General features: G+C 45.9%; 1 protein-coding gene across 6 annotated transcripts in view; it reads right to left on the reverse strand.

Annotated features, from left to right (window-relative positions):
* Window positions 1-12,284, reverse strand: part of STAP2 (signal transducing adaptor family member 2) — an 80,930-nt gene that overhangs the window by 25,590 nt on the left and 43,056 nt on the right. For 4 of the 6 annotated variants that reach the window (XM_029614510.1, XM_029614512.1, XM_029614509.1 and 1 more), the window contains 5 exons: window positions 8,277-8,333; window positions 7,478-7,614; window positions 5,958-6,089; window positions 5,058-5,127; window positions 4,301-4,403 (listed from right to left, as the gene is read on the reverse strand). In XM_029614510.1, the coding sequence (XP_029470370.1) occupies window positions 4,301-4,403; window positions 5,058-5,127; window positions 5,958-6,089; window positions 7,478-7,614; window positions 8,277-8,333 (499 nt within the window). The remainder of the gene's footprint in view (window positions 1-4,300; window positions 4,404-5,057; window positions 5,128-5,957; window positions 6,090-7,477; window positions 7,615-8,276; window positions 8,334-12,284) is intronic. The other 2 variants (XM_029614511.1, XM_029614508.1) reach the window with 1 other exon arrangement.

A 12,284-nucleotide genomic window follows, 5' to 3' on the forward strand; every position in this document is an offset into this window, starting at 1 on the left:
GGCCTGAAACTGGCATTGCTGACCCAGAATCTTGAACCGGAGAAATCTCTGATGAGCCTTGTGGATGGGAATATGGAGATAAGCCTCCGTAAGATCTAAGGACGCCAGGAATTCCCCACTGCGGACCGCCGCTATCACTGAACATAGAGTTTCCATCCGAAAATGTGGAACCTTTAGGGCCCAATTTACTGTCTTGAGATCCAATATGGGTCTGAAGGCATTGTCCTTTTTGGGAACCACGAAGTAGATGGAATAGTGGCCTTTGCCTTGCTCCCTCACCGGCACTGGGAGAATGGCTCCAAGGTAGAGTAGCCTGTTCAGCGTCTGATGCACTATTAGTTGTTTCCACAATGGACTGCAGGGGGAGAACAGGAACCTGTCCCTTAAGGATCGAGCAAACTCTAAGACGTAACCGTGCTTTAGAATATCCAGGACCCACTGATCCAACGTGATTTTGACCCACTCGTAAAACAGGGAGAGTCATCCCCCAATTCTGGGCGGCAAGGAGTGGGCCGGCGACCCTTCATTGGGTTGACTTGGAAGCGGATCCTTGTGGCAAGCCCTCTCGAGGGGATCTGCGGCCACGAAAGGAATGAGACCAAGATTGAGACCTGGTAGAGGGAGGATGTTGAGAAACAGGTCTTGACTGTGAAAAATGCATTTGTCCTCTGAATCGGGCCCTAGAAGAATTGAATGTTCGAAAATTCCTCGGACGGTCTTCTGGATGCTTGTGTACTTTATTCTCCCCAAGAGATTTGATAATCTGCTCCAAACAACAATTTACCCTTAAAGGGGAGAGAGCCCAGCTGTGCCTTGGAAGAAGAGTCTGCTGACCAATTGCGGAGCCAAAGGAGACGTCTGGCCGAGACTGCCGACTCCATCGACATGGCCAGGACCCTCAAGAGATGATAAAGCGCATCCGCCAAATAAGCAATCACCGCCTCCAGGTGTTCTGCTTGCTGCACTTCTCCAGGTGGCAACTCCTGGGTACCGAGCAACTGCTGTACCCATCTCAGACCTGCTCTTTGCATTAGAGAGCTGCAGACCACTGCTCTGACACCCAATGCTGACACCTCAAAGATCCTCTTGAGATATACTTACAGTTTTCGATCCTGCAGGCCATGCAAAGCTGTCCCCCCTGTCACTGGGATGGTGGTCCTCTTAGTGTCCGCCGACACCGAAGTGTCTACTTTTGGGACTTTAAGAAGTTCTAAGAATTCCTTCGGGAGAGGATTTAACTTATCCATAGCTCGGCCTACTCGGAGGCTCGAGTCAGGAGAATCCCATTCCCTGGAGAGCAGCTGCAGCAGCATGGGATGAAAAGGAAAAGTTTTTGCAGGAGGATGCAGTCCCGCTAACACAGGATCACCTTTTGACGCCCCCGTATTCAAGCCTGAGGGGTCCTGAGGCACATCTATATCTAATTCAGAAAGTACATGGGAAATAAGCGGTTCAAGCTCATCCCTTTTAAAAAGCCGCAAGACTCTGGGATCATCCCCCTCCATGTGCATACTGGAGAAAACTCCATCCGGGTCCGCAGCACCATCTTGGTCCGGATCCGGGTCGACCGGAGCTGGGTCTGGTAAGTTGGGAATGGGAACTACTCGAGCCCGAGTAGAACCTGAGGGAGTCCACGAAACATCCTGGGCACCCTCCAATCTGGTTACCTTAGGGGGGGAGGGCCCAGAAGGAATGCTGTCCTGCTGAAACATGTGGGCCAGGTAAGCATTATGCATTAATAAAATAAAATCAGCCGAAAAAGCCAGTGGGGGATGGGCCCCATCTAGGGGAACAAAAGAGCTAATCCCTGGAGTTGTCCCGAAAGTTGAGGGGTCCCCGGGGGGGTCCACTGGAGTCAAAACGGGCGGAGGCAAAATCGCCATCCGGGCTGCCCTGCAGATGCGCTGACACAGACGCATCTGAATTCAAAATGGCCACCGTTCCCGCACTCGATGGGAACGGGGCCAACCTCCCAGGAGAAAGACGGGCTGAAAAATGACTGCTCGGTCTGCTGTCTGCCCTCGAAGAGCCCACCCCACCAGGGAGGCATTTGGTGCAAATGCCTCCCTGTTTCCCTTCCCCCATGCCGCGTCCCTCGCGGCATGGGGGAAGGGAAACAGCTGAGGCGCTGACAAAAAAAGAAAAACTGCTCTCGAAAGTGCTCCTGGCAGCCGCCAAATGAAATGGAGCCAAAAACTTTTCTGCGGACGACCGCAACGGCCCTACTCGCTTTCTTTCTTTTCTTTTCTTTTTTTTAAATAGGGCTGAGGAATGGCGCCTCTCAGCTCCCAGAACCCCGAGGAATGGTGCCTCTCAGGTCAGTCAGCCTTAGGGTAGGGGGAATGGCTGGACCACCAGCTTACACCCCTAGGGCCAGGAACGAAGAAAAAAACCTTAAAAGAAAACAAAACCTACCTTAGAAATAATACAAGCTTATTTTCAAGGCAGCAACACATGCAAGCTGTAAGGCAGGCAAGCTTAAGAGCCTCCTATCAGTTTCCTGACAGACTCAAACACAAACTTTCTTTTTTTTAAACTAGATCCATTCAAAGAAAACATGCACTGTGAGAGGAAAGGGAAGAAATAACAATTATTCTACAAACTTTCCTTAAAGATTTGAAAATTTAAGTGGGAACCGCAGGTTCAAACAGCCTTCATCTGCTGGAGACAGAAGAATACTGATGGGACGCAGAAGGTGCTCATGGGTATTCCGAGTGCCTCACAAGTTTTTCTTCTGTCTCCATCTGTTGGAATGGGGATATAACCCATGGTCTGGACTGATCCGGGTATGTACAGGGAATAAATGAGCTTTGAGCTTTTTCCGAAAGAGCACGTAGTCATAAATTAGATGAAGCTCCCAGGCCAAGGCACTCCACAGGGATAAATCTATCACTGAAAAGGCCTGCTTCTGCGTCACTTGCATCCATGTTGCCTTAAATGACACATCCTCCAGCACCTTCATTGGCTACCGATCAAACACAGGATTCACTTTAAAACCCTTATGATGACACACAAGGCCCTACACAACATTGCACCTCTCAACCTAACCTTTCAACTCCAGCTGCACTCCTCCAAAAGACCGACTAGAAGCGCCTACAAGAACATGCTACGCACCCAGCCAGCAAAAACCTCCCTGAGGAAACGTGCACTTTCTACAGTGGGCCCCACACTCTGGAATTCGCTCCCTCCAGACCTTCGCCTTGAATCGTGCCATATGGAATTCAAAAAGAAGCTAAAGACTTGGCTTTTCGCCCAAGCATTCCAGGAGAGCTAAGGGCCAGAAGAACATAGATCTCCTTCTGTACATAGGTTTTCAGATTAGTTCTCTGTTTGTTACTTAATTAGAAATGATTGTTCTTTGTAAGTTCCCCCTAAGCTCTTATTTGTTTTAATGTAAGCCGCCTGCGAGGCAACAGTTCTATTTCCTTGTAAACCGGTGTGATATGTATATTATACAGGAACATCGGTATATAAAAATAATAAATAAATAAACTAAGAGATTGTCACTCTTAGAATGCAAAGATCATGCAGGCACATGTACATGAAAGGAATCTTTCAGATACCCAAAAGGGCCTTAAACCTTATCCTCTATATAACAGGAAGCCAGTGCAGCTGACACAGAATTGGTGACACATGGTCTTTGAAAGGGCAAGGAAATAAACAATATCAACAGTTCTTACATTTGCTGCCATGAATGAATAAACTAGGGGTGGCCAATTCTGGTTCTCAAGAGCTAAACATAGGCATGATTTTCAGGATATCCATAAACTTGGGCACAGTGATCAACACAAAGCAGTGCTCACACTGCATAATGCACATATTTGTGCACTTTTGCTCTAGGAGGTGGGTTAGGCCTCGAGTTGGCTATTCAGTCCCAGGCAAATCACAGGAAGGTCATATCTTAGGCTTGTATTACTATGCTGGCTGACAAATTGTATGGAGGACAATTTGGTCAGTTTCAAAACCCCAGACCCATCTGGGGAAACTGGTACCTCATGGTTAGTGACTCTGGAGTTCCAACCATCTGCTCAAATCCTTGCAGGAAGGAAGATGAGCTACTGGGATTAGCTTCCAGTTGATGGGCAGAGTTCCCCCTCCAGACTGGAGGCCTGCTTGAAATCGTCTCACTGTGTTGCATCCTGAACAACACACACCCCACACACCTATCCACATGGTCACAGCTATTTATGCACTTATTCCCCCACATTTCTGTGCTCACTCCTGTCCGTACAAACACAAATACACTGAGCCATGCTCACTGCTCCACACTCACACACCTAAGCTCACACCTCATACTTACCCAGCCGGTCTTCATAGTCTGTGTTCCATACAAAAGGAGTTAGTTTGTACTTAGTGCTCATCACAAAATAGTCCACGATATCTGTAAGTGAAAAGAAGCACACCTAGAAAAGGGATAAAAAAAAAAAAAGGTGTTAAATAGAGCCTAGAGAAACAACGGCAGGCGAGAAGAGTCAGTCAAAAACAAGCACCAGGGCATAGGGTTGAAGAACAAGACAGAGCAGAAAATTAAACAATATAAATGGAGAAAACAACCTAAGGCCAAAGGTTAAGCAGTTTTCATTTGTGTCTACTAAGAAAGAGGCAGGCATGCTTGAGTGTGTGCAGCAAGACAGAATTCAGGAGAGAAGCAGTGGGAGGGACAGAAACAGATAGTCATTGGAACTCTTGGTCAGTTCTAGCTTGTCCGAATCTCAACACAGTTCTCTTCATGTCTCTGGAAGGCTAGTTATGCGAGCTGACTGAATATCTATTAGGATGGCCACCAGGAGCTGTTTGGGACCCAGTGGGGGCAAGAAAGGGAAGCAAAACTATTCAGACCCAATCTCTGATCTTAAAACGCTTAAAAAAGTTTCCATCTTTGGCCTGTGCTAGGCTCTTACTATTGTCAGGCTCCGGGAGAACTACCCCTCTCCCTCCTCTCCCGCAGCAGCCCTGGCTTCTGAGAGATTTCAGTAGGAATGTTCCAAGTGTGTCTGCTGATCTCCAAAGAGCAGCATCCAGTTTTCTGATAATGAAAGGGTCTAGGAAATACTCACAGGTGGGTCCACCTGCAGCACGTATTCCTTCTCGGTCTGCTTCACTTTGAAGTGCTTCGTAATAGGTTGGCTGCAACAGAAAGGAAAGGGATTTGACAGAGACACAGCTGAGGACTTGCCAACCCAGCTCAACTAACTTCTGAGCCAGCTGTCCAGACGCAGGAGTTCTCAACCCAGTCTTCGGGACACACCTAACCAATCAAATTTTCAAGATATCCATAATGAATATCAAAAGATAGATCTGCATACAATGCAAATCTCATGTATATTCATTGAGGATTTCCTGAAAACTTGACTGGCTAGGCGTGTTCCATAGAACCCATGGTTCAGAAGGTCTGATGTGACATTCCAGCGAGTAGAAATTCAAGTTTACACTCCCAGCCTCTGAGTGCAATGGGCTTCCATGCATTTGTGCCAAGTTTATAGAATGATCCAGTCCTGTTTTTAACCCCATTGCATACATGGGGTTAAATAATACAAGCCCTGTAGTTCCGACCTGTCTTAGGGAAATTGTTAACGAATTCTGTGCCTGCAAGAGGGCAAAACTAGGACTGGATAAGCTTATCCTGGAAAAAATGGAAATCAGTTGGCATCCCTGATGTGAAATCCAGAGTCGTCAAGTAACTCCTCCCCAACAATGGAGGGGCACAAGCTGAATTCTGTTATTAATAAATTCATTTTCAAAGCAGAACAAGCATCCTTTCCAGTAAGACAGTCAAACTCTGAGGCAGTCTACATGCAGGTGAACACTGGCAGAACCATCTTCAGTGGAGGGCTTCAACAGTGCCTGTTTTTTAGTTGCTCATTGCTAAGGGTTAAGGACATGCCTAGTCTCAGTAGGGTTAACAGGATGGACAAATGCATAGCTTCAAGAGTGAAATGCCAATTTTCTTCTCCTACCTGCAATGGATGTAGCATATGGAGATGGATAAGCTTGTCTGGTCTGATCCTGGACGCATCAGGAGGTTTCCGCAGCTCGGGTTATTCTCTAGCAGAGCCTGGGCCTCCATCCGTGACACTTTGTAGAAACAGCTGGTGATCCAGGAAAGGAAGGGGGGGGGGGGGGAGAGACCGCGTCACCACTTTGGTGGGATAAGAGCCTCTCTCTGCCCATATCCTGCAGACCTATGCTCAAGCTCCAAATGTTTCACTTCCAGAGAATCCCTGTGTTCTCTCTCCACCACCCCCCACCCCTATCCACCGCTAGAGGGCTCAGTTTTAGGCTGAGAAAGGAGAACGTCCAGAGGTTCTATGTGAGTTAGCCATCCAGAGGCAAAGAGGCTCGCCTTCCCTCTCACTGCTGATTAGAGATGTGAATCGGAACCGGGTTCGGTTCCGGTTCCGATTCAAATTTTATAATTTTTATCGTCCGGCCCGATTGTTTTTTTGTTTATCGGCTGCGCCCGATCCGATAAACAAAAAACCCACCCCGACTCTTTAAAACTGACCCCTTAGCCTCCCCCACCCTCCCGACCCCCCAAAAACGTTTTAAAATTACCTGGTGGTCCAGTGGGGGCGCAGGGAGCAATCTCCCGCTCTCGGGCCATCGGCTGCCACTAAAAAAATGCCACTAAAAAAATGGCGCCAATGGCCCTTTGCCCATACCCTGCTCCCCGCGCCCCCACTGGACCACCAGGTAATTTTAAAACATTTTTTGGGGGGTCGGGAGGGTGGGGGAGGCTAAGGGGTCAGTTTTAAATGGTCGGGGTGGGGTTTTTTTTTATCGGGCCATCGGCGCCATTTTTATTAGTGGCAGCCGACGGCCCGAGAGCGGGCAATCGGTCCCGGGGCTTCCACTTGACCACCAGGTGATTTTAAAACATTTTGGGGGGGGGTTTAGGGGTTTTAAAGGGTCGGGGTGGGTTTAGGGGTTGTTTTGGTGTGCCGGTTTTCCCGCCCTCCCCCCAAATAACTCCCGTTAGTGGACACAAACCCGATTAACGATTTTTCACGATAAATCGGGGGAATTTCTATTGTATCGCACTCTAACGATTTTTGACGATTTAAAAAATATCGGACGATATTTTAAATCGTCAAAAAACGATTCACATCCCTACTGCTGATTCATTTTTCACTAAAAGGTACAATGTGGTAGCGTGCACTAGAAGACATGCACACATTCACTTAAATGTCCATTTGCAATGGCACCAGAGTGGCTGAAATGAAAGGTCTCATTTTTGAGACTTTTGTGCATGAGTGCAGACTCAGACAGTGGCCTTGGATGCAGGCTTGGGTAATGGGCCCAGGTAAATGGGATCCAGGCTCAGACGGAGGCTCTGGTGAATGGAATTGAGTCTTGGACAGTTGTCTTGGTAAATGAGATCAAAACTTGGATGGTGGCCTGGAGTGGAATCCAGGCCGTTTGCAAGTGTGACTGAGACTCAAGACGGTAGCCTTGGTGAGTGGGATCCAGCACTTACGAAGGCTTTTCTTCATCATCGGCCCGATCATATTGGCTACTCTTCAGCTCAGCCAGTCGCTGTTTCTCCTTCTCCAAAGCTTCCCCCAGCATGCACAGGTGGCCCGGTAGCAAAGTCAAATTAGTGGGAACCCTCAGCTGCAGAAACATTAATACCACCATGGAAAGAGCAAGAATAGGAAAGTACAATAAATAAATATAAATAGTTACAAAAATATATAAATAAATAAATAAAGCAGAGCTTCCCAAACCTGTTCCTGTGGACCCCACAATCAGTTGGGTTTTCAGAATATCAACAATGAATATGCATGAGATACATTTGCATACCATGGAGACTCAGTATATGCAAATTTATCTGAAATAGAGGTGTTACATCAACAATGACAGTAGTTAGAGCCCTTCCTCCAAAGCAATACCACCTTTTCACCACCCACCATCAGTGCTTCAGAGCACTCCTGCATATGCACATGTGCTCACTAAAAAATCTTGATGAATTAGCTTCAGTGAAGTGTAACATAAATCATAAGTGTGGTGCATAGGCTGAAATCATATTCCGCAGTCCTAGAAGAGGAGGAGAGAGGTTGGCAGAAATTGAGTCTATGGACTTCCATGGCAATACCCTCAGCAATGCCGTGCCTATTCCATTAGAACACAGATCTTCCACTTTTTATGGTCTTAAGCATAGGGAAGACTAGAATCATTTAGAAAGCAGGTTGGCAGGTCTGTGAGTGAGGCAGTGTTGCTTTTGAGCCTTAGTATTTCATCTTGACTTGGCCAACAATACTATACAGTAACTGTACCTCAACCACTGTCAAAATGAATCCTTTCCATAGCTCTCGCAGCTCCAGGTTCTCAACCTGTGAACAGAAAAGAGGACTTTAAAAAGATGAAGAAACCCTTGTGCCTTTCTTCAGTCTTCCCAACACTCCTTGGTGCTCAGCAGTGACCTCTCTGACATACTCAGCACGGAGAAAGAGAAGTCTTGTATGCTAATGCCAGAAGTCTTGTATGCTAATGCCAGAAGTCTAAGAAGTAAGATGGGAGAATTAGAATGTATAGCAGTAAATGATGACATAGACTTAATTGGCATCTCAGAGACATGGTGGAAAGAGGATAACCAATGGGACAGTGCTATACCGGGGTACAAATTATATCGCAATGACAGAGAGGAGCAGTCGGGAGGAGGTGTGGCGCTTTATGTCCGGGATGGCATAGAGTCCAACAGGATAAACATCCTGCATGAGACTAAATACAAAATTGAATATTTATGGGTAGAAATCCCTTGTGTATCAGGGAAGACTACAGTGATAGGGGTATACTACCGTCCACCTGGTCAAGATGGTGAGATGGACAGTGAAATGCTAAGAGAAATTAGGGAAGCTAACCAAATTGGTAGTGCAGTAATAATGGGAGACTTCAATTACCCCAATATAGACTGGGTAAATGTATCATCGGGTCACGCTAGAGAGATAACGTTCCTGGATGGAATAAATGATAGCTTTATGGAGCAATTGGTTCAGGAACCGACGAGAGAGGGAGCAATTTTAGATCTAATTCTCAGTGGAGCACAGGACTTGGTGAGAGAGGTAACGTGGTGGGGCCGCTTGGCAATAGTGATCATAATATGATCAAATTTGATTTAATGACTGGAAAAGGAACAGTGTGCAAATCCAAGGCTCTCGTGCTAAACTTTCAAAAGGGAAACTTTGATAAAATGAGAAAAATTGTTAGAAAAAAACTGAAAGGAGCAGCTACAAAAGTAAAAAATGTCCAAGAGGTGTGGTCATTGTTAAAAAATACCATTCTAGAAGCACAGTCCAGATGTATTCCACACATTAAGAAAGGTGGAAAGAAGGCAAAACGATTACCGGCATGGTTAAAAGGGGAGGTGAAAGAAGCTATTTTAGCCAAAAGATCTTCATTCAAAAATTGGAAGAAGGATCCAACAGAAGAAAATAGGATAAAGCATAAACATTGGCAAGTTAAATGTAAGACATTGATAAGACAGGCTAAGAGAGAATTTGAAAAGAAGTTGGCTGTAGAGGCAAAAACTCACAGTAAAAACTTTTTTAAATATATCCGAAGCAGAAAGCCTGTGAGGGAGTCAGTTGGACCGTTAGATGATCGAGGGGTTAAAGGGGCACTTAGAGAAGATAAGGCCATCGCGGAAAGATTAAATGATTTCTTTGCTTCGGTGTTTACTGAAGAGGATGTTGGGGAGGTACCCGTAATGGAGAAGGTTTTCATGGGTAATGATTCAGATGGACTGAATCAAATCACGGTGAACCTAGAAGATGTGGTAGGCCTGATTGACAAACTGAAGAGTAGTAAATCACCTGGACCGGATGGTATACACCCCAGAGTTCTGAAGGAACTAAAAAATGAAATTTCAGACCTATTAGTAAAAATTTGTAACTTATCATTAAAATCATCCATTGTACCTGAAGACTGGAGGATAGCAAATGTAACCCCAATATTTAAAAAGGGCTCCAGGGGCGATCCGGGAAACTACAGACCGGTTAGCCTGACTTCAGTGCCAGGAAAAATAGTGGAAAGTGTTCTAAACATCAAAATCACAGAACATATAGAAAGACATGGTTTAATGGAACAAAGTCAGCATGGCTTTACCCAGGGCAAGTCTTGCCTCACAAATCTGCTTCACTTTTTTGAAGGAGTTAATAAACATGTGGATAAAGGTGAACCGGTAGATATAGTATACTTGGATTTTCAGAAGGCGTTTGACAAAGTTCCTCATGAGAGGCTTCTAGGAAAAGTAAAAAGTCATGGGATAGGTGGCGATGTCCTTTCGTGGATTGCAAACTGGCTAAAAGACAGGAAACAGAGAGTAGGATTAAATGGGCAATTTTCTCAGTGGAAGGGAGTGGACAATGGAGTGCCTCAGGGATCTGTATTGGGACCCTTACTGTTCAATATATTTATAAATGATCTGGAAAGAAATACGACGAGTGAGATAATCAAATTTGCAGATGACACAAAATTGTGCAGAGTAGTTAAATCACAAGCAGATTGTGATAAATTGCAGGAAGACCTTGTGAGACTGGAAAATTGGGCATCCAAATGGCAGATGAAATTTAATGTGGATAAGTGCAAGGTGATGCATATAGGGAAAAATAACCCATGCTATAATTACACGATGTTGGGTTCCATATTAGGTGCTACAACCCAAGAAAGAGATCTAGGTGTCATAGTGGATAACACATTGAAATCGTCGGTTCAGTGTGCTGCGGCAGTCAAAAAAGCAAACAGAATGTTGGGAATTATTAGAAAAGGAATGATGAATAAAACGGAAAATGTCATAATGCCTCTGTATCGCTCCATGGTGAGACCGCACCTTGAATACTGTGTACAATTCTGGTCGCCGCATCTCAAAAAAGATATAATTGCGATGGAGAAGGTACAGAGAAGGGCTACCAAAATGATAAGGGAAATGGAACAACTCCCCTATGAGGAAAGACTAAAGAGGTTAGGACTTTTCAGCTTGGAGAAGAGACGACTGAGGGGGGATATGATAGAGGTGTTTAAAATCATGAGAGGTCTAGGACGGGTAGATGTGAATCGGTTATTTACTCTTTCGGATAGTAGAAGGACTAGGGGACACTCCATGAAGTTAGCATGGGGCACATTTAAAACTAATCGGAGAAAGTTCTTTTTTACTCAACGCACAATTAAACTCTGGAATTTGTTGCCAGAGAATGTGGTTCGTGCAGTTAGTATAGCTGTGTTTAAAAAAGGATTGGATAAGTTCTTGGAGGAGAAGTCCATTACCTGCTATTAAGTTCACTTAGAGAATAGCCACTGCCATTAGCAATGGTTACATGGAATAGACTTAGTTTTTGGGTACTTGCCAGGTTCTTATGGCCTGGATTGGCCACTGTTGGAAACAGGATGCTGGGCTTGATGGACCCTTGGTCTGACCCAGTATGGCATTTTCTTATGTTCTTATGTTCTTATGTTCTTAGAGATAAACAGGACCCATTCTTCTGGCACACAGCAGAATGGCAGAGCCTAGCCAGGCATGCCATAACATTAAAGCATGGTGCAATGTGGTGTGATGTAGTGTGGCATGGGTAGGCCCAGTGTGCAGTAGTAGAGATGTGCATTCTTTTATCACGAATTAGGCAATTTCAACGAAATTGCCCAATTCATCATGGTTCGGGGGACCCGAACCCCGAAATGGATTTTCCCCGAACTTTGGGGAAAATTTGTTTTTCAGGTTAATGTGGGGGGGGAGGGGCACATTTATTTAAAAAAAAACAACCCACCCCAACCCTTCAATTTTACTTTATTACAACCCCCCCACCATCCCGATCCCTTCCCAAGAGGGTCCAGCGGGGTCCCGCGAGCGATGTCTCCCTCTCGGGTCATTGGGCCTGCCACGAATCAAAATGGCGCCGGAGCCCTTTGCCTTTACCATGTGACAGGGGCTACCGGTGCCATTGGTCGGCCCCTGAGCGATGGATGGATGGTGCCATCTTAGAAAATGGCGCGAGTCATCCATTGCTCCTTACCATGTGACAGGGGCTACCGGTGCGCCCCTGTCACATGGTAAGGGCAAAGGGCACCGGCGCCATTTTGATTCATGGTAGGCCCGATGGCCCGAGAGGGAGACCGCTCGCAGGACCCTGCTGGACCACCAGGACTTTTAGTAAGTCTTGGGGAGGGATCGGGATGGTGGACGGGTTATATTAAAGTAAAATTGAAGGGTTGGGGTGGTTTTTTTCCGATTCGGTTTTTTTTTATTTGTTTTTCGGGTTCGTTTTGCCGATTCGTACCGCCGAAAAATGATC

The sequence above is a fragment of the Rhinatrema bivittatum genome, chromosome 8, assembly GCF_901001135.1.
Source record: "Rhinatrema bivittatum chromosome 8, aRhiBiv1.1, whole genome shotgun sequence".
Classification (NCBI taxonomy): Eukaryota; Metazoa; Chordata; class Amphibia; order Gymnophiona; family Rhinatrematidae; genus Rhinatrema; species Rhinatrema bivittatum.